General features: G+C 38.6%; 7 protein-coding genes across 7 annotated transcripts in view; 4 read left to right on the top strand and 3 right to left on the bottom strand.

Moving 5' to 3' along the window:
* Window positions 1–964, bottom strand: part of LOC18023317 (uncharacterized exonuclease domain-containing protein At3g15140) — a 2,143-nt gene extending 1,179 nt beyond the window's left edge. Inside the window, 5 exon segments of the mRNA XM_024159484.1 lie at window positions 53–66; window positions 69–150; window positions 153–212; window positions 214–240; window positions 556–964. Of these exon segments, the coding sequence (XP_024015252.1) occupies window positions 53–66; window positions 69–150; window positions 153–212; window positions 214–240; window positions 556–807 (435 nt within the window). The 5' untranslated portion in view covers window positions 808–964.
* A 27-nt stretch (window positions 965–991) lies between these two features.
* On the bottom strand, window positions 992–3,443 carry LOC18023316 (E3 SUMO-protein ligase MMS21). Its single transcript, XM_006406944.2, has 7 exons — window positions 3,282–3,443; window positions 2,837–2,908; window positions 2,365–2,475; window positions 2,153–2,263; window positions 1,861–2,000; window positions 1,503–1,585; window positions 992–1,408 (listed from the first exon to the last, which is right to left on the bottom strand). Exons 1-7 carry the CDS (start codon window positions 3,369–3,371, stop codon window positions 1,266–1,268), a joined length of 750 nt encoding a protein of 249 aa, XP_006407007.1. The 5' UTR covers window positions 3,372–3,443; the 3' UTR covers window positions 992–1,265.
* Window positions 3,444–3,644: 201 nt separating this feature from the next.
* LOC18023315 (AP-5 complex subunit zeta-1) lies at window positions 3,645–7,525 on the top strand. Its single transcript, XM_006406943.2, has 16 exons — window positions 3,645–3,849; window positions 3,945–4,091; window positions 4,206–4,297; window positions 4,456–4,552; window positions 4,665–4,708; window positions 4,806–4,894; window positions 5,131–5,228; window positions 5,314–5,460; window positions 5,629–5,776; window positions 5,919–5,995; window positions 6,151–6,222; window positions 6,410–6,457; window positions 6,523–6,650; window positions 6,754–6,898; window positions 6,982–7,183; window positions 7,293–7,525. Exons 1-16 carry the CDS (start codon window positions 3,748–3,750, stop codon window positions 7,340–7,342), a joined length of 1,686 nt encoding a protein of 561 aa, XP_006407006.1. The 5' UTR covers window positions 3,645–3,747; the 3' UTR covers window positions 7,343–7,525.
* A 1,464-nt stretch (window positions 7,526–8,989) lies between these two features.
* On the top strand, window positions 8,990–10,601 carry LOC18023314 (protein CUP-SHAPED COTYLEDON 1). The gene is made up of 3 exons (XM_006406942.2): window positions 8,990–9,192; window positions 9,554–9,837; window positions 9,974–10,601. Exons 1-3 carry the CDS (start codon window positions 8,994–8,996, stop codon window positions 10,424–10,426), a joined length of 936 nt encoding a protein of 311 aa, XP_006407005.1. The 5' UTR covers window positions 8,990–8,993; the 3' UTR covers window positions 10,427–10,601.
* Window positions 10,602–11,615: 1,014 nt separating this feature from the next.
* Window positions 11,616–15,547, top strand: LOC18023313. Its single transcript, XM_006406941.2, has 17 exons — window positions 11,616–11,700; window positions 11,818–11,881; window positions 12,073–12,181; window positions 12,316–12,378; window positions 12,468–12,571; window positions 12,758–12,824; window positions 12,918–12,989; window positions 13,072–13,233; window positions 13,338–13,411; window positions 13,523–13,620; window positions 13,811–13,918; window positions 14,093–14,190; window positions 14,382–14,519; window positions 14,607–14,654; window positions 14,884–14,998; window positions 15,103–15,200; window positions 15,350–15,547. The coding sequence occupies exons 1-17, from the start codon at window positions 11,646–11,648 to the stop codon at window positions 15,434–15,436; spliced, it is 1,560 nt and encodes a 519-aa protein (XP_006407004.1). The 5' UTR covers window positions 11,616–11,645; the 3' UTR covers window positions 15,437–15,547.
* A 205-nt stretch (window positions 15,548–15,752) lies between these two features.
* Window positions 15,753–17,218, top strand: LOC18023312 (30S ribosomal protein S20, chloroplastic). Its single transcript, XM_006406938.2, has 3 exons — window positions 15,753–16,043; window positions 16,191–16,351; window positions 16,796–17,218. Exons 1-3 carry the CDS (start codon window positions 15,833–15,835, stop codon window positions 17,051–17,053), a joined length of 630 nt encoding a protein of 209 aa, XP_006407001.1. The 5' UTR covers window positions 15,753–15,832; the 3' UTR covers window positions 17,054–17,218.
* Window positions 16,997–18,735, bottom strand: LOC18023310 (putative pentatricopeptide repeat-containing protein At3g15200). The gene has a single exon (XM_006406939.2). The coding sequence runs from the start codon at window positions 18,733–18,735 to the stop codon at window positions 17,158–17,160; it is 1,578 nt and encodes a 525-aa protein (XP_006407002.1). The 3' UTR covers window positions 16,997–17,157.
* Window positions 18,736–19,575: the final 840 nt, after the last annotated feature.

The raw sequence follows: 19,575 nt of genomic DNA, 5'->3' as shown, positions 1-19,575 counted from the left end.
TAGCATTATTTTTAAACGGTACGAGACTGTTATAACTGTGGAACACGTTTACGACTTCCATTGTTTGGCGTCTACGATCAATACAGGAAACTCAAGAATCTCAACTTTTCTTTTAAGTCAAGAACCCAAGAAATAGTCGAATTCTTGTGGGGTTCTTTCTTCTCAAGATCAGCAGCGGTCACTGGAAGTTCCTTCGAACAATCATGGTTGAAAAACTTCCAAATGGGCAGGATCATCCATCTGAAGTCACCAACACAAGCTTTATTTACCCAAGATTCGCCATTATTTAAGTATAACAAACGAATAAAGAATAATGATAACGATCGAGACACAAGCGATAGTCTCCTCGATAGGGGGAAAAAAAATCCAATCTCGTTCAGACATTCCATCGAACAGGTCAGGGACATTGCATAGTTGATGAAAATTTATCATCAGAAGCGCTGGTTACGGAACACGCGAAGCAGGAACCAAGCAAAAGTCAAGCGACACGTGGGCACTAATTCTGCTGTAGCAAAAACACAATTTGACAAAGAAGATGAGCCTCAAAGTGTTCACCTTTGTGCACTTCCCGTGAGTGAAATACAAGCACATGGGTCTCCACCTCGAATTTCCATTTGTTTCCATCAACGAAAAAGAAGAAGAAGAAATGTCAGACGGAGAAGGAGACGAAGATACAGAACGCGAAGAGTTGCACAGGATTCGGTTGGTATGGGCTAAAACGAATGTGGCGGGAAAAGAGAAATGGCTAGCACGAAATGGACTCATTTTGGACATCGAAATCCTAATTGCAGAGAAAGCGGAAGCCATTCTAGTCGAATAGCATCAAGATTGAAGAAGATGACTCCTTTCGAGTGATTCAGGGTGACGATAAGTTGCAGGTACTGTCTGAAACTAAACGGTCTCAGCGACAGAAGTTAAAAGCCTTGTTTGTTGTATAAACTGCCCAATCAAAATCGAACCAATATTAAATTTGTAAATCAGAGACCAAATCTAAATCCAAACTCAGTTTTACATTCGGTTCCTATATTTTCATTTCATAACTCCACAGAAATCTGAGAACCCAAAACACTCCTAAAAGAAATGAAATAAGATTTGACTAGCCTCAGAAGAAGAACTCAAACTTAGCCAAAACGAGCTGTTAGAGTGGTATTTTGCCTATTTACATCCAAAACTGGAAACAATTGGTAGCAGACTTCACATTTGATAAATATACCAAATGGACAACGAAAAGCAAAAGTTGTGAACTTGAAGAGATATTTTGATCTCTAATCTTCATCGACTAAGTCTGTGAAGTCTTCAATCACTTCCCCCCTATTGGATTGCTTGTTCATCGTGCGCAGCTCCTCGATTTCATACTTCAACATTGGATCACAGACCACTTTGTTATTCTGCAGTTTACCTCGGCAGCCTGATAATTTGAAGTGTGCGATAGGAATCACATATCAGCATGGAATAACAACGGAATTGTGTTTTATATGACGTTTGAAGAAGAGCTATTTTACCTGCTATAGGACACTTCGCATTGGAATTTTTGGATATGTAATGCATGATTGCGGATTTGTCGTAGACGTGCTTGCAATCCATACTGCAACCAGAGAAGGATCACAAAGAATCGAAATCAGTTCACCACACAATTGTCTATCAATCCATGTAATAATCCAGCACAAAATGTTGTTAGTTCTACTGCTACAAGAAAGATGAATTAATATTCACGCTTTATGATCACTTATAGAACTCTGTATCGACTAAATATGGCTTGAACAATCATCCTACATAGACATCAAGCGTAGGAGAGGACAAGCAAATCATCCGAACAAAACAAGGCAAGGAAAACAAAAAAAGTCAAGCCATCCGTTTTACCTGCGAACTGGATCTGCTAGTTCAGTGAGAGGCTTCCCGCTCACAGGGCATGTCATGTTTAGGAGAGGGCACTGAGTACTGGTCATGACAATGTCCTCTTCGTCGTCACCAGGCATTGGTTCACCTGCATGATGAACGTTCTGCAGCAAAATAGCGACAAGAACTTAAAGGAAATCGAAAATAGACCTATTCGATTCAAGTTAAGAACTTAACTGTACAACGATATTATTCTTTAAAAATAAAAACTGAGGCCCTAATAGATTTATGAAATAGAACGTCACAAATGGCATACCCAAACTGCTTCCCTGAACTGGCGCATCAGATGATCATTTTGAGTCACTGAAGAAGTTGTAGCCTTGATCTTTGTGAACTCGTCGTCAAGTAACTTTTTAAAGTCAGTTAACTGCAGTCATTAGAGTGAGTCAGAAAGCAGTCTGCTAAAACTAAAAGTAAGCAACCGATTACGCATATAGTGAATGTCACAGAATGAGGAATGTCAGAAACCTGTTCCCCAGATTGGTACGCATTTGCGACAGATTGAATTGCCGCCGAACGATGAGCACAATCACCAAATAAATCTAAAAGCTCAGCCACGGAATTTTCCAAGTCTTTAACCTGTGGAACACAAAATATTGAAATGAACGGCAGGTATACAGAGCATTTAATCAAAAGAAAAAAAAAAAACAGACAGCAAGGAAAGAGTGTGCTTCGAGCTGACCATACAATGTCGGAAAGAAAGAGAGATGTTATAACATATTGTACAGAAATTCAGTGAGCCAAGAATCAACCAAAATCAAAAAGATAAAATACCAAGCAGTTCCCACCATTTATAGAGAAGTCACTAATGAATTATTAGCCAAAAACAAAAATTTAAGGAGAGAAAGGGCCTTCCACTGATTTTGTTAAAGCACAGAACTTAACCGGCTACAACTGCATTATGGCTGAAACACGAAGTGAATGCAGAGGATTAACTCACCTTCTCAGTTTGATTATCTTTCTCAAACTGAACAGCAATGTTCTTCATCATAGTCACAGCTTTACGAATGTCCTGCCAAAAAAAAAAAACGAAGAAGTAAACAAAACCAGTCTACACTGAAAATGTAGGAGGAAAAGCCGATTCATAGGAAAAAAACAGCGAGCATTCAACTTTTTGTTCCTGGTTCAAACCAACAGGAACGTAAAACAAAAACCATATTTTTTAGGATAACTTTGATTAAGGAGTAATCATCTACTTGCTCACTTCTGGCTAGACAGAACCCATTATCACCCGAATCTCCTATCTCTCAACTTACCAGAAATCGATATTCCAAAACAAGAGCATTGTGCTGAATTTCTCAGAAATTGATATTCCAAAACAAGAGCATTGTGCGGGATATGATATTCACTGCAATCACGGCAATTTTTGAGCGAAAAATACTCACAGAAATTGTGGAACTGTTATCGGAAACAAGAACCAACGATGCGTTCCGAAGCCTTCCGGCAACTCCGTCGGAAGAGGACGCCGATGCCATATTTATTCGCTCCAATTCTCTCGTCTACACAGTGGAAGCCTGTGCAATACAGAAGAAAGAATGAGGTTTGCTGAACAAACTGCGTGCCGTCTTCTGACATTATAAATGACACAAAACGGTGTCGTCTCGCTGCAGTCTGGTGACTTAATTTTCGAGGGTTTGCTTAAAACTGCGTGTCGTCTCTTACTACCAAAACTACATGATGTGGACAACAATAGACGGCGAGCAGTCTAAGGATACAGATCATGGTGAAATGACGTCGTCTCCCTCCAATCCTCCTGCTCTGAGACTCGGAAGTCACCGAAGCCGAAGGCGTTTGCTTCCATCTTCTTCGTCCATCATTTATTTTTTCTACTGATAACTCTTTTGTTTGAAAATGACTGATCAAGACGGAGACTGGAATTTTTATCTCAGAAACCTAAGCAATAGCGCGCGGGATTCAACGGATCCTGCTTCTGATCCATCTACACTACAATCAGTACGCATCTTGTGTGCATATTTATGAATATAGAATTTGGCTCGTGAACAAGGGACTCATTGCTTTGTGTTTTGTTTGAATGTCTGATGGATTAGGTGAAGAAGCTACATGGGTTCTGTAAATTGGAGAAATCAGATGATTTGGTGGCTAGAATCTATCCGCAAATGAATAAAGTCTTCCAGCGTTTTGTTGCTTCACTGTCTCAGTCCGAGTCAGGGACGTCTAAAGGTCTTCTCTTGCTTGTATGTTACTCTCACTCAGAAATTCTAATCTATCTGTTTAGCATTGTTTCAACAATTACCCAGCCAGATGCATTCAAGGATTATTATGTGTTTGTGTTTTTATTGCGATTTTAGGCCATTCTTCAGTTTTTTCTTGATTTTGGAGATGTGGTTCTGCACGATGCTGACCCGAGTTTGAGGACATTCTTCCGCTCGTGTCTTAGCCGGTATGGACTTTGCTTATGCTTCAACGTGGGTCATATTGTGGCTCTGTGCTCATGCCTGTTTGCTACAATCCCTTCGTGTAGAGCATTCTTGTCGTGTAGAGCATTCTTGGGTATTTAATCAAGTACATTTTCTTATCTTCTCATGATTATCCTTGTAGTGAGTTCTCAGATACTGCTGTTGCAGAGGCAACTTGTGACTTTCTTATTGAGAACAAGAGAAAAATCTTGGCGTCTTTTCCAAACTTACTTCCTCAGGTGTGGAAACTGCTTAGTGTAATATTAATTCAATTCCGTTTACATTTCCACTGCTTGAGCAATGAAGCCAGAAACCATCTTCTCCATCTAAAACAAGAAATTGTATCCGCAGTTTTTCCCGTTGTTGCTTAAGCTCATTGCCTGGAACTGGGAAAAGTAAGCTGGAAAATTCTTGCTATATTGGTGATTTTTTTTTTTTAAGTTATCGAATCAATCACCTCAAGGAAATTTTATCTCATGCTTCTTATTTCAGGTTGGAGAAGTCCTTCCTGAAGATATTTCCTGGACTAATATCACCTGGGTCATTTCTTCCTCTGTTTCCATCCATTCTAGACTTGCCTAGTGAGTCCCCTTGTCTGAAAAATTATAATCAATTGTGTAGATTTGTTTGCACTGTGATTTGGAGGCCGCTTAGGTGAATCACAAGCTGCTGGTTTGGTGATTTCCATGGTTTAGAGCCTGTGTAGTATCTCTACGTTAATGCTTTTACTTCTGTATACTCTCGGCCTTATTGAGTTTATGATTATTCTGCGTACTGAATACTGATTATGTATCTTCTTGTTATTTTTTTTTGCTAGTGTTGGTTGTGGCATTGGAAAAAGTGGAAAGAAGTTCTGGGTCGGGTTCAAGGGTTGGAGGTAGCATCGCTTCAATCCAGAAGAGTGCAGCACCCGAGGTCATATATTTCATAAAAACAAATACTTGGTAGACAGTTCTCAGAAGTCAATGAATGGAAATTGACAAGATCCCTGTAAATTCAGATGCTTCTTGCCCTTATGGATGAAGCCTATACTGGTTCAACCATCGGGGATGGTGGGGATGACTCAGAATCTGAAGATAACAATACAATAGATCTAGCTGATCCTCTGTTTCTGGAGCTTCTCAAGGATGAAAATGATGGTCTAGCTGTATGTCTCCTACCTCAAGTTTTACTTTATTCAGAAGTCCCAACAGAAAACTGTTTCATATAAATGTTGTACAATAGTAAACTTGCAGCTAGGTGATAGTTGGTAGGTTTTTATTACGTGATATTTTAGACAAGCTTAAAAAAGTTTTTTGTCAACTTTGTGCTGCAGGAAAGACACCGAGCTTCTCCTGCATTAAACGCAGCGCTGCAGACTGCTGCAAGTGGTCCTCAGTCAGAGAGGATGAAGCAGACACTTAAGATTGCTCCTCGACTTCTTGATGTCTACTTTAGTGTTGCGTTGCGAGATGCAAATGACTGTAAGATTATTTACAGCCTTCCTAGTGTTCTTAAGTTACTAAAGGAGAATATGTCAGTTACCAATGTAGTTAGATCTTTGACCACTATTGAGTCTGTTCATGCTTGTTTTTCTTTCTCTTTTAATGCCTTGTCTTTTTGCAGCTCTGATCTGTGCATTACTTCCTCTACTCATGACTAGAAACTCTACAATGTTTCCGGATAAGAATTTTTCTCACGAGGTATCACGCATCTTTTGTATTGTATATATATGATATATCCTCTGAGCTATAAGTGTTCTTGAGAAATGCTAAGGCTATTTGGACCTTTTAGTGTATGAACCTGTATTGCTGCCATATAGAACCTTAGCTTACAGAGATATGTTATGTGTATACAGATCCGTAGGAGGCTACTGGAATTCGTGCTAGCTGCATTTCAGAGGTCTCCAAATTTCATTGCGCTGTTGAAAGTAATCTCTTCGTTTCATTTCCTTTTTCGGGTTTGTGCTAGTATTAAGATCACGCTGCATTAGTTGATATGGCATTCAAAATCGTTCTATCTATCTATCGTCATGGGTTGCATAGTCTTGTGATTACTGCATATTTTCTCAAGTATAGATCTGCTGAAACTTAATCTTAACTTCTTTTTTAATGCAGAAGCCTATAATTGACAGGCTTGGAGAAGCTTACGATGACGCTGCTAAGGTCAGTTTCTAATATTTCCACGGATGCTTTGTAACATTACCTCCTCTTAACATTTTCTTCCACAGAGAGAGTTAGCTTTACAGCTATGTTGGGCAATTGGAGAGTATGGTGGTGGGGGAGAATCACACAAGGATGCTGCTCGTGAGCTCTTTGAAAGCTTAGAGTTGCTTCTGTATGAGAATCTCTCATCGAGGTATCATTAACTTTTTTATATATATTAAGCCTTTCTCAGACAGAAAAAAAAAAAAAAAGTATTTAAACAATGTCTGGGTATTTGCTTCCAACAAACAAAAAAGCCGCCTAGGTTTGAGGCAAGAATCTGGGAATGCTTCCAGAAGAACAACACAGTCAAGGCTTTTGTGTTTCGTAGTGACAGCTATCGCAAAGCTCGCAACTTATCACCGGGAATTATTGCCAAGAGCCCGCGTTGCCTTGGGAAAGGTACATGCAGACATTTTTTTCAATGATCACTAATCTTAAAAAAAAGAAAAATCTGAGTTCCAAAATTATGTACATGTGTGTAGGTAGTTCGGTCTCGGATATCTGATGCAAGGGTTTGGAGACGAGCACATGATTACTTAGGACTAATGAACGAACCAGGAATCTGTTGGTCTGTGTTAGGACCTTCACGGATTTCAGAAAAATTTCCCGGCACGGTTAATTGGAGCGAGGGTGGGGAGAAAATGGTTGCACACATTCCATTTCACATTCTAAGTGAACAAGGAGGTTAAAGAGTTCTTCTCGTCTCCTCTCTTAAAACTTGATTCAACCAGATAGATGATATGCAACTTGCAAGAGATCTAAAGTTGTGTTATTTTTTTCTTTCTTTTTGCAGGACCTCCGTTCCATGACTTTGCTTTCTCTGATGTCATCCCCAAGAACTGATCAAAGAAGTCTCTTAAATTGTTTGTTTTGGTGAATAGAGAAACCCAAAGGTGTTTGTTTTGTGTATACATCTGCAATCTTTTTGGCCAGCAGTTGTAGTCTTGTAACATTATTCAAAATGGACAAATTTCTTCAATGTGATCTGTTTAGACCCGGGTTTAAATTGAATCCGGTTTTGATCTGGCTTTTTTTAGTTCTATATTATTATTATTTTTCCTTACCGCGTATCCGACCTAATTATGACGGATTTGCTCTTAACGAGTTTGATCCTCTTTCTAACAAATCCGAAGGGAAAATGCCAAAAACAGAAAAGTGGGACCTAAGCTTGGCCGTAGACTCGAAAAACGACGCCGTAGGGTTGAGGCCGGAGGGCGGCTGAGAAGATTCTCTCCTCCACCACTGATAAATACGTCACTCGGCTTCTCTTGCCACCTGCTTTTAATCTCTGTGATCTCTCTCGGTGCGCGAGTTTTCTCTCTCTCTCTTTCTCTGTTCTCATGCTCATGCTGTTAAACAACAATCCACAATTATTGATTCTTAGCATCAATTATGACTTTTTATTAAATCTTTTCCTTTTCACCCACAAAATCAGTGGTTGACAATGATCTCTTTTGTTTTTTCCCAAGGATTTTTGTTCTTAAATAAATGAAACGTAATCTCTACAAAAAAAAATGAAAAACCCTTGTGTTGTCATTCCTCCCGATCAGCAATAACGTGTCGACCTAAAACTAATTATCGATAAATTACTAATATGTAAATTTTTTATCTTCAAAAAATTTAGAAAGAAAAACATAGAAATATAGGTAGAGTTATTTGTGGGAAAGCATAGAAGTGAAAAATAGCAGGAGAGGGGAAAAAAAATGAAAGATGCATGCAAAGAAAGGATGGGAATATGATTTGATGTAAAGCCTGTGCCTCCATCTTTTTTTCTTTTCAATTTTCTTTTATGTTTCCTTGTGACAGATAAGACGCGTCTATATCCTGTCCGTCCGTTTCTTTAATTCAGACGCTGATGGATGGATGTGATTGCTTCTTATGATTTGATGCATCCATGCTCCTCTCTTTTTTTTCTATTTTTTATTTATTTATGTTTAGTATTAAAGTTTTGTCTTAGATATATTAATGCGTATAGAATTTTTCGTAAAGAGAAGAATCTTATTCATGGTGAAGCTCAGACTGCTGAACAGACAAAGGTAGTATCCAATAATCTATTGGCTAGTAAAGTTAAATTTAATTTTAATATAATAAAAATTGTAATAAAGATTTGGCTGACGTAGAATCCCCTGAGATTTCCAGTCACGCACGCATTGCATGCTAAAAAGACAATGTTCAATTATATTAGGTTAGATCCTAATACAATTTATTTAGCCATATTAATATATATCTACATGCGCATATACACACGCATACAAATATTATACACATATATATATATTCGTTTTGTGTGGTGTATTGTACACATCAACATCAACTCTGTCTGTCACTAGCTACTGTCAAATATCACATCAGTTGCTTGTAGAACAGGAGAAACACAGATCATTAAAAAAGGACCCTTTTTATTTCCCCTTCTTTTCACTTGCTTTGTCTTTAAACACCGGATAAATTCTACGGTTTTGTTGGTTTTAGAGCTTCCTCTTTGTGTTGGCCTACAATGGATATCGATGTCTTTAATGGGTGGGAGAGATCAAGATTTGAAGATGAAACCATAATGCCACCTGGGTTTAGGTTTCATCCAACTGATGAAGAGCTCATCACTTACTATCTCCTCAAGAAAGTTCTTGACTCCAATTTCTCCTGTGCCGCCATTTCTCAGGTTGATCTCAACAAGTCTGAGCCCTGGGAGCTTCCTGGTAACCCCACTAAAACACTAATAAAACCCATTTTTTCTGTTTCACTTGTTTTATTTGAATTAAAAACTCTGCAACACCTGATTAAACCCAGCTCTGAAATTGCATCTTAAATCCTCTCGTTGTAGCTTCAAAGTTTCAGACTTTCTTAATACCTTAATTAAGAGCCATTGCTTTAAGTATAGTCTTAATAGTTACATAGATTTATGCGAGGAAGAGGGTCTTGTTGATAAAGACATTGTTATGACTCTACGAAGTTTGACAGTTTTCAGAACAAGCTCCATATGTTCTGTTTTAGAGAACAGAGTCTTACTTGAAACATTTTTGGTTTTATATAATCTGACATTTTCTTCTTTTTGAGCAGAGAAAGCGAAAATGGGTGAGAAAGAGTGGTACTTCTTCACGTTAAGAGACCGGAAATACCCAACGGGACTGAGAACGAACAGAGCAACAGAAGCTGGTTACTGGAAAGCAACTGGTAAAGACAGAGAGATCAAAAGCTCAAAGACAAATTCGCTTCTCGGGATGAAGAAAACTCTTGTCTTTTACAAAGGCAGAGCTCCTAAAGGTGAGAAAAGCTGTTGGGTCATGCATGAATATCGCCTCGACGGAAAATTCTCTTACCATTACATCACTTCCTCTGCTAAGGTAATTTTTTTTTTAAAACCAAAATCTTCTTTACAAAAATTTAACTTTCTCCGTAAATATTCTATTTACAGTTTATTTTTTTTTTTTTTTTGATAAATGTTTTAAAAAATGTTACTTTGTTGTTTCCATTACACAGGATGAATGGGTTCTCTCTAAAGTTTGTCTGAAAAGCGGTGTAGTCAGTAGAGAGACGAAACTGATCTCTTCTAACTCTTCCGTCGCCGGAGAATTTTCCTCCGGTGTCAACTACTCATCGTCCGCCGGATCTGTAACCGCTCCGATCAATGACGTCTATGCGACGGAGCACGTGTCCTGTTTCTCCAATAACTCTGCTGCAGCTCATTCCGATTTGGGCTTGCCTACATACCTTCCCGCTCCACCACCTTTGGTGCCACGTCAGCGTCGCCGTATCGGTGATGACGTGACGTTTGGTCAGTTTATGGATCTGGGAACTCCTGGACAGTACAACATCGACGCAGGGTTCTTACCGAATCTGCCTTCTCTGCCTCCAACGGTTCTTCCTCCTCCGCCTCAGTCATTTGCCATGTACGGTGGCTCTGCCGTGAGTAGCTGGCCGTTTGCTCTTTGATCGTTGTGCGGTCAAGAACGATCTCTCTATCATCTAAGTATTGTTTTATCAACGGGAAAAAAAAAACTTTGACTGGTTAGTTTATGGTTTGTATTAGTCTCGAATCATTTGTCAGTTGTCGCATTTTGTTTGTGTTTTAGTTTGTAATGTCTTTATGCATGTTTTAATCATGACTTCTATGTAAGCTATGAATTTCCTGATTTCATTTTTCTTACTACTAATCTCCTAGTATTGAAGTGTCGCTAAAGATAAAAGCTTTAAATTATTAACTCAATTTTCTTGAGAAAGGTTAGCTAGGTTTGAAAGTAGTAAATAACGGCATACGATACACAGCCACTTCCTCCTCGACTCAAGTCTCTTGTTTAGGAAGCTCGATCCTTATGTCCGCAACACAATCACCCACCGATAACGACAACAAGTTCACCTTTTTTTCTTTTATTTCTGATAAACAAGTCCACTTTATTTTATTTTGTTATAAATAATCTTAGACGCATTTGGCTGTGTAATCTTCTTGGAATTTCTGCTTAATAAAATCTTCTTTATTTTGTCTTGTAAAGAGAAACACTCTTTTGTAAGTAATTAACATTTTGCCCACAAAAAAAAGTTGATATTTTTTTTGGCACTGCACACGCCTTGGAAATAAAAAGATTGTGTTCCAATTACACTACTAGATTCATATTATTATACAATGGTGAGAAAACTGATTTAGATATATGTATTTCATCGAGTTTTATACATATGCACTTTTGTAGATCAAATATAAAAACTTTGTCCCCAATTTTCATTTTTTTCTGTTTGAAGTTTCCCTTTATTTTTTTTTTGTGTTGGTTTCAAGTTGCCCTTTTTCCTTCATCTTATATCTTAATAAGCATGCGGCATCATCAGATTGGAGACATGAATCCACCGTTAGAGAGCAACAAAGCATTTGCCATATTGAGAAACTAAACATTAGCAACATGAGCCATCATAATTAGAGCTTTGTGTTGTATAATTTGTAAAACATACAAGTAATTTTCCTTAAACGATACTTCAGCTTCCCAAATTTAAATGGCTCTTAATGGGCTGGGCTTTATTAAACCGCTTGTCGCCAATTGCCACGCGTTTGATGAATGAAGCGTCAGAGTGGAGTCGTCATCAAGAAAGAGGTCCTTTTCTTATTTCTCTTCTTCTATTCGCAACGAAGCAAATTTTAATTTTGGTGAAGAAAAAAAAAATCGCCATGGAAGACGTAAACCAGCTGTTCGATTCTGCGTTCGAGTTCGCACACTATCCCGGTAACTAAGCCACTCTTCTTCTTCTCCGAACTCTCATACCACTTCACTTTTACGTATTTTGCATTTGTTTTAATCGCGTCGTTACTTAATGAAATCCGACTACCGTTTCGATTCCAGGTCCTCAGGGCGAAGCCTCTGTTAAGGAATTCCTAGATCGCTTCCCTCTTCCCGTTATTTTCAAGTGATTGTCTTCCTTCAACTTTCACTTTTCATTGCGTTTTCATGTGATTGTTTATGACCTGTTTTGAATCTGATCTTCGGGTTTGGGATTTATGGTTTAGCTAGTCTCTTGATTTTTTTGGACTTCTTATGAGCTCTTGACACTTTTGTGTGAACATGTTGTAACCGGATATCGTAAATACGTGCGTGCAGTGCTTTGCAAACTGAAACGGATATCCCAGGCTTTGAAAGCACACTGGTTACTTGCTTGGAGAGGGTTTTCAAGACTAAGTATGGCGCCTCACTTATTCCTCAGTACATGGTAAGACTCATCAATAGGATTTCTATTTCTAGAATGTTCAGGTCACTGTTATTTGTGTACTCACTCTCAGGATTAGAATATGTTGAACCAATTGCTATATTCGGAGTCTGATTTGCTTTTATGTGTTTGTTAAGGCTGTTCTGCAAGCCGGTCTTAAGGCAGATTCTGCAGTAGTGAAATCTCTGGCTTGCAAAACTGTAAGTGTTTAACAGTATATTACGGTTTTTGCTTTCTCAGTGTTTTCCTAGTTTGTAGTGTTTGCTAATGGTGGATTTGTATTTTTAAGGTCTCTTGTCTCTTGGAGAATTGTGATGCAAACGATGGTTCTCCTGTTCACCTAGTTGTTAGCAACGGCATTTACCCTCTTCTGCTTGAATATATCATAAAAAGGTAAGAAGCCATGCTTATAGTTCCTTTGTATAGGGTAACTTTAGTTAGCTATCCAGGAACCCGCTGGAAAGAACTAGGTTGAAGATTTTTGGAGCATAACGATTAGTCTTTCGGGATTAGAATATGGCTTTAGTATCTAGCTTTCTTTATCTTAAAATTTACCATTGTTTTGTTTTTTGTTTGTAGCGATGATGAAGTGGCACATGCTGCAAGTGAGACAATTAAGAGCCTAGCACGCTTTCCAGATGCAATGGTATGTGTTTAAACGGTTTCATTTTGGTGTATTGGCTAGTTCTTTTAGACCATCTATTCATGCTGCATAAAACTCAAAACCTCTTTTTCACAGTCGGTAATATTCCCTGCTGAAACCAACGATTCTACACACCTTGGTAACCTTGCTGCAAGGAGTTCGTCGCTGGTAATGCACCGCCTTATAACTTATCTTTACCATGAAGTTCTATGTCCTTCTGTCCCTTTACAATTTTCCAACTGTTTTTCAGGCACGAGTCCGGGTTTTGTCTTTGATAGTGAAGCTTTTTTCGATTTCTCCTGATGTAGCCTCCGCAGTTAAGAAATCAGGGCTTCTAAATCTATTGGAGGCAGAAATGAAGGGTACAAAAGATACTCTTGTGATCTTAAATGTTCTGGAACTCTACTATGAGGTTGGCTGATTTCCAAGACAATTTATTCAGTCTCTTTCGTTTGCTTCCGAAATTTGAAGCGAGATAGAAATTATGTTAAATGTTTATGCATGGTTTACCTGAAGGTAATGGAAGTGGAGCACAGTTCAGAGTTTGTGCCACAAACTTCACTTATTCAGCTCTTGTGTTCTATCATCAGGTAAAAGCACTGTAAACCCTTAGACATATTTACATCAAAAAGAATATGGATACCGTTTAAGCCTGCAGCTCACCCTTTTTTCTTTTACTTGGGGTCTTATAATTTGTATAGTGGTACAGCAATGGAACCCTATGTGAAGTTGAGAGCAATAATGATAAGTGGCAGGCTCCTCTCGAGGGACACTATATACAATATCGTGGAAGAAGCTTGTAAGATTTTAATATTTTTTTGCCTGTATTGGTTAGAAAAGTGTTATTGCTTGGGTTTGCTGGCCTACAAATTGCTTTGTTTGTGGTTATAAGCTGAGAAAGAAATTATAGCTTTACGGAAATAGAAATATATTTTAGGGTACTGTAGCTAGCTAGCAAAGATCCATTTTTAACTTTGTCCTGAATCCAGGTGTGAAGGCGTTAATCTCAGCTATTGATGGGAGTCTGGAGTCACCGGATATGAATGATACAGATGCACAGGAAGCTGCGCTTGATGCAATTGGTCAGATTGGATCAAGTAAGTAGCTCAATTCTCTTTGAATTGCGTGTGTTCCATTCTTCTACTAAAAGTGAGTGATAGCTAGGTCATACACTTCGTGGATTATAAAAGATGTTCCATTCTTAACGAGATGTTTTGTTTCCCTTGCAACAATCTTGTGACTTTTATGTATACTTTTACAAAAAAATTTAGGTACGAAGGGAGCGAGTCTTGTCCTTGCAAATTCACCTCCAGCTGCACGACACGTTGTATCTTCTGCGTTTGATCGTAATGCACATGGAAGACAGTTGGTTAGTGTGTTTTTTCTTCTCATCAGTTGAATTTTTGCCGATTATATGCTGTAATTGTGTGGAAGATAGTTTTAAGATTCAGTTATTCCTGTTGTAGGATTTCTAATTCTAACTATTAATGGGTGAAATTTTGTTTCATTAGCGGAGACATCAATGAAAAAATATAACTGTTTTGAAAATGGCATTTGCAGGCTGCACTTCACGCACTGGCATACATTGCAGGTGAAACACGGGCTAAGAGCAGCAGAATAGTTGATGAAAAAGCTGAAGAAAGCCTTAGATGTTTAATATACGATGTTGCAGCACAGAGCACAAAACTAACTCCATCCGTAAGTTCATTTCCTCTTTTGCCTGCACAGACTAAAAATTTTTGACGTAGCATGAGCTAATTAAAGCATGTCGCACAAAATTCACAGGGTTTATTCCTTTCAGTTCTTCAACAAAGCTCAGAAATTCGTCTTGCGGTAAAAACTTAAACCTCAGCATCTGATCTTTCGTATCTTCTCCCCCCTGTGTTTCCCTAGTTAGAATTTTTACATTGCACACTGCATTACATTCAAAAGTAAAACCCCTCTTCATTTATTCTACGCAAGACTCAGATACGTGTTTTCTACTTCCGTCTCACAAAAAGACTGTCACGTGTTTCCCAGGGGAAAACTCGATATTTTGCTAATATTATGTTGCCCTCCTCAGGGTTATAGAACACTAGCAGCATTGGTGGCTCGGCCATGGGGCCTGATGGAAATCTTGTCCAAAGAAGAGATAATAAACATAGTGACGGATTCAACCATTGAAACCGCAAAAATAGGTAAACGACGTAGAACTCCTCTCGCAGAACATATTAGCCATTGGACTGGCTTTTTCCTTAAATATTTTTGATTTATGAGTCTAAATCTCACATTCTTGACTCAGCAATGGAAGCAAGGTATAACTGCTGCAAATCGATTCACGAAGCGTTCTTGTCTAGTAGCTTCGTTGATGACCCTCGTCGTCTAAAAACTGGTGAAAAGGTTTGGATCTTTTTCCCTCTGCTCTCTTTTCTTAATTTTTTAAAAACGTATCTTGTATTAAAAAAATGGAAGTTTTTAGAAGCGTTCTATGATATGTAATAGGTTATACATTTGCTTGCTGTTGACGTGTGTAAATTTTGTTGTTGCAGTTGCAAGAAGCTGTTCGAAGTGGACCGTATATGTCCAAGAAGTACAGAGAAGCAATACCAGAAGTAATGATGGCCGAAGGATTCTGATGACATAACTAAAAAAAAAAGTTGAAAAACTTCTTCGTAGACCATAGTTTATCTTTCTCCGGTGTTCTAAACAGTTCAAAATATGCAATGCTTTTTTTTTTTTTTTTTTTTGAATTTTGAGATTTGTGTTTTTGTTTTTAGTGTTGAACGTTGAAGGAAGAAAAAAGAATTACCGTATGTGAGTTGTTGGTCCGTTTCTCATCGATTACCACCATCGCTCATGCGATCAAACGTACCGGGGCTAATTTAGTCTTTTAAGTCAATCAACCAAGGGTAAAATAGTAGTTACAGACATCATATCTTCTATATGGATAACAAAGTTCGGAAATGGAGGCAGTACTCTACTTACGGAGGGAGAGAGAGAGCAGAGAAGAGAAGAGAAGCGTGTAGAAATCGATGGCGACGATAGTGCAGTGTCTTTCCTCCTGTGCGGCCCTTGATTCCAAATTCAAAGTCCTTTCGCTCAAGGGAATTTCTTCTTCTTTTTCTTCCGCGTCAGCATCATCTTCATCCTCTTCCTTCTCCACTCGTCGCGGTTCGTCGGCTACTTTAGGCTCCTCCCTTAGCTACTCTCAGAGCGTTTCTCAATGTATCGCTTTTTCCTCCGGTAAACCCTGCATCAGAATCTCGTGAATTTATTGAATGTTAATCGCATTTTGCATTGGATTCGCGCTCTTATGTTTCCAGTAGTGGCTAATTTAAAGGGTTTAGCATTGGAGATTGAAATTTTGGGGGGATATATAACACTCTACAGGGAATTTGAGGGTACAGAAGCCAATGAGGCAATTGATTGTGTGTGAGGCTGCTGCTCCCACGAAAAAAGCCGATTCAGCTGCCAAGAGAGCTCGCCAAGCCGAGAAGAGGCGTCTTTACAACAAATCTAAGAAATCTGAAGCCCGTACTCGAATGAAGAAGGTAACGCCATAGTTTTTGTGCACTTTATGTCAACCAAATGTTTGCTTTTTGAAAATTCTAGCGTCTGGTTGAATTGAATAGTGGATTAAAGATTGTTGATAAGCTCTGTAATGCTGTTCCTCTGCAGTTTTAGTGACAATTGGATAGAAACTGGATAAGGAAGTGTTTCTACTTCTTGTACTAACCTGTGAACAACACTTCACTTTGGGAATCCAAGTTATCGAGTGACTAGTTTGATTCATATTGGGATTTAGATAATGTGAGCTTTTAGGTGGATGGGTCGTCATTGTTTGCAACCAATGTATCGAAAAAATGAACTCGGGTTGAAGCTGCTGAGGCGGTTTCATATTGTTCTAAGAACTTTGGAGAGTTAATGAAGACTAGATTGTTTAGAACATCTCATTATAACGAGATTAATTTTCAATTGCAATATATGCTAAACAGGTTTTGGAAGCACTCGAGGGGCTCAAGAAGAAAGCAGACGCGCAACCTGATGAGATTGTAACAGTGGAGAAACTGATAGGAGAGGCTTATTCTGCAATAGACAAAGCGGTGAAGGTTAGAGCGCTACACAAGAACACTGGTGCGCGTAGGAAGTCTCGGTTGGCTAGGAGGAAAAAAGCCGTCGAGATCCACCACGGTTGGTACGTCCCAGACACAGCAGTAGCTGCAGCAGCAGAAGCTGTGACCATGGCTGCGTAAGAACTTGGACAGAGATAAATGGGAATTTGTTTTTTGTTATAAGATCATGTGGAAGAAGATGTGAAAATTGCTTTCAATATCAAATCTGTTTCTTCATGTATAATTCAGTCGCTTTCAGACTCTTCTTTTGTACTGTTGGGTCTAAGCTTTTTGTCTTCTTCTTTCGGCTTGGTGTTGATTTGATTCAGTAGCATCTCAGTTCTTGGCTCTGGCACCATTCCTCTTGACATCATTTCTTGATAATAACCCATTGCTTCTCCAATTTTTCCCTTTGTGTGAAGACCATGAACCATGATTGTATATGTTCTTTGATCTGGTTCTAATCCACTTCTCTCCATCTCACCCCATATCTCTCTCGCTTTCTCTTCATCTTCCCATTGCACATATAACCTAAACATCAAATTGTACAAGTCGCTTGTCATTTCACACCTGTTCTTCGCCATCCTCTCCAAAACTGCCTCAACATCCATTGGTCTCTGCGAATACTTAAGCAAGTAACCGAACGTCACATCGTTAGGCGAACAACTACCTCCTTTACGCTCCATCTCCTCCACTAGCTCCCAAACTTTCTCAGTTCTCCGTATCTTGCAGAGATGCTTCAAAAGCGAGTTATAAGTCACAACATTCGGAGAGCAACCTTTCTCACTCATCTCCTTGAACACTTGAAGAGCCTCTGGGATTCTCTTCTTGAAACACAATGCATCAATGATGTTATTGCAGATTTTGACATCCGGGCTTCTTCCAGTTTCCCACATTGCTCTGTATAGTTCCATGGCCTTTCCCAGCTTCCCCTTCTTCGTCAATGCATTGATCATCGTCCCGTAGCTGACAACATCTGGTCTGCATTTGGAAGCAATGATATCTTTCCAAACCCTCTTGGCTTCATAAACATTCCCCAAAACACACCACCCGTTGAGAATGATGTTCATCGCTTTTATATCACATCCAAACTCTCTTCTACGAGAGCAGAGCAACGTCTCCGAAAATTCAACGTGCTTATACCTACACAGCCACATCAAGAGCGCATGAAACGCAACCAAATCGTCCTCTATCCCAAAATCTCTCCTCCTCTCGAATACAGCCACGGCTTCATCTACTTTATGTGCAGCAGCGTATCGTTTTAGCAAAACATCATATGTCTTTTCGTCAGCGAGTCCATCTCGCTTAGACATTTCGTCGAACACTTGGTGGAACTCATCAAAGCGACGCATTTTCCCAAGAAGGTCGAGGATTTCGTTGTACACCGAAGAGCTAGATAGATAAACAGATTGTTTACGTATCAATTGGGAAAGTGTATAAGCTGGTTTCCAATCAGATCGATTCCGATTAACCACTTCCAAAGCCAGCCCTTCGGTTAATCTTATCCGGCATTTATCAAGGATTCGCTCAATTTCTTCAGATGAACTTCCACGGTGATTCTTTATGATATTATGAACATCAAAAGAAGATTGTGTGTCTTGGTTTTCGTTGAATCCAGTGGAGTTTCTCTCGGGAGCTGGCAGAGAATGAAGAAAGTGAGCGGATTGATTAACACCCAGAAAACGAAATCCAGAGATGCTGATGTTGTTCCCGGAAGGAAAAACACGGCGACGAGCAACCAAGGATGAGGAAGAAGAAATCCGGCGACGCCGTAAAGCATTATGTAGCTGAAGTAAGATTTCAACTTTGTTTTTCCCTCCCATTTTCACAAACTCTTCAAGGATTGATCTTCCGAAGCAAATACGTTATATATATACTGCAATAAACATTTTTTTTTTGCTAACTGTTTATTGCAATTGACATTACAAAATAACTTTAAATAGGCAAATGTATAGGTTTTATAAAAGTTTTATAACTTTTCTTCATGACAGCACAAAGGTTTTAACCGTAAAATGGATGATCTAATAATATGTAAATTTGTTTTAAAACAACATTAATTTTAGGAATAAATTTGTGAAATAAGAATGGTAATAAAAAAAATTCATCTAAACTACTATTTAATATAAATTATAAAAATAATTACATAGATAATTTATAACGAATAAATTTATATGAATATAAATGATTTGCGATCAACGGTTTTATCTGCATTGTATTTGCAACATATATAATTTTTGGAACATGCGAAACCACGCATTAAATCTACTAGTTCACCATATACAAACCGGGTTTGAATATACATCTATAATCATGTTTTGACAAATCAAACAAGTGCCTTGATAGTAGTCCATTATCTTGTTAGATCTTAATGGAAAGAAAAGATAATATTTTTAAAATAAATGGTATCTTAATTTTTATATCCAGCAGATTCTGTGGCCCAAGAAAACCCAATTCATTATCCATGGCGTGAAGACATATGTAGCTGTCGTTAAAGAAAAAACAAAGAATATAAGTAAAATCAAGTAGATGATTTAATTAACAAACTAATAAGTATATAATCTGAATCACACGTCTCCCTGCCGTCAATGTAATAATCGTCTTTTAGGAAACAAGAGAAACAAAACAAACGGCGGGCCCACCGCCGTTAGAATCTCGGTTAGCCG

Source organism: Eutrema salsugineum, unplaced genomic scaffold, assembly GCF_000478725.1.
Source record: "Eutrema salsugineum unplaced genomic scaffold, Eutsalg1_0 scaffold_13, whole genome shotgun sequence".
Lineage (NCBI taxonomy): Eukaryota > Viridiplantae > Streptophyta > Magnoliopsida > Brassicales > Brassicaceae > Eutrema > Eutrema salsugineum.
Note: the sequence above shows the minus strand (reverse complement) of the source record. Positions and strands in the feature narration are given on the sequence as shown.

Excerpts from the sequence above, each read along its gene's own strand:
- LOC18023315 (XM_006406943.2), top strand. The coding sequence starts at position 3,748 with ATGACTGATCAAGACGGAGACTGGAATTTTTATCTCAGAAACCTAAGC. Across the intron at positions 5,777-5,918 it reads GTTGCGAGATGCAAATGACT|CTCTGATCTGTGCATTACTT; the intron begins GTAAGATTATTT and ends GTCTTTTTGCAG. Across the intron at positions 6,899-6,981 it reads CCCGCGTTGCCTTGGGAAAG|GTAGTTCGGTCTCGGATATC; the intron begins GTACATGCAGAC and ends ACATGTGTGTAG.
- LOC18023310 (XM_006406939.2), bottom strand. The coding sequence starts at position 18,735 with ATGGGAGGGAAAAACAAAGTTGAAATCTTACTTCAGCTACATAATGCT.
- LOC18023313 (XM_006406941.2), top strand. The coding sequence starts at position 11,646 with ATGGAAGACGTAAACCAGCTGTTCGATTCTGCGTTCGAGTTCGCACAC. Across the intron at positions 12,572-12,757 it reads CTTGAATATATCATAAAAAG|CGATGATGAAGTGGCACATG; the intron begins GTAAGAAGCCAT and ends TTTTGTTTGTAG. Across the intron at positions 12,990-13,071 it reads CTGCAAGGAGTTCGTCGCTG|GCACGAGTCCGGGTTTTGTC; the intron begins GTAATGCACCGC and ends ACTGTTTTTCAG.
- LOC18023316 (XM_006406944.2), bottom strand. The coding sequence starts at position 3,371 with ATGGCATCGGCGTCCTCTTCCGACGGAGTTGCCGGAAGGCTTCGGAAC. Across the intron at positions 2,476-2,836 it reads AAGATAATCAAACTGAGAAG|GTTAAAGACTTGGAAAATTC; the intron begins GTGAGTTAATCC and ends TGTGTTCCACAG. Across the intron at positions 1,409-1,502 it reads TGCGAAGTGTCCTATAGCAG|GCTGCCGAGGTAAACTGCAG; the intron begins GTAAAATAGCTC and ends TCAAATTATCAG.
- LOC18023312 (XM_006406938.2), top strand. The coding sequence starts at position 15,833 with ATGGCGACGATAGTGCAGTGTCTTTCCTCCTGTGCGGCCCTTGATTCC. Across the intron at positions 16,044-16,190 it reads ATGTATCGCTTTTTCCTCCG|GGAATTTGAGGGTACAGAAG; the intron begins GTAAACCCTGCA and ends AACACTCTACAG. Across the intron at positions 16,352-16,795 it reads CCCGTACTCGAATGAAGAAG|GTTTTGGAAGCACTCGAGGG; the intron begins GTAACGCCATAG and ends TATGCTAAACAG.
- LOC18023314 (XM_006406942.2), top strand. The coding sequence starts at position 8,994 with ATGGATATCGATGTCTTTAATGGGTGGGAGAGATCAAGATTTGAAGAT. Across the intron at positions 9,193-9,553 it reads TGAGCCCTGGGAGCTTCCTG|AGAAAGCGAAAATGGGTGAG; the intron begins GTAACCCCACTA and ends CTTTTTGAGCAG. Across the intron at positions 9,838-9,973 it reads ACATCACTTCCTCTGCTAAG|GATGAATGGGTTCTCTCTAA; the intron begins GTAATTTTTTTT and ends TCCATTACACAG.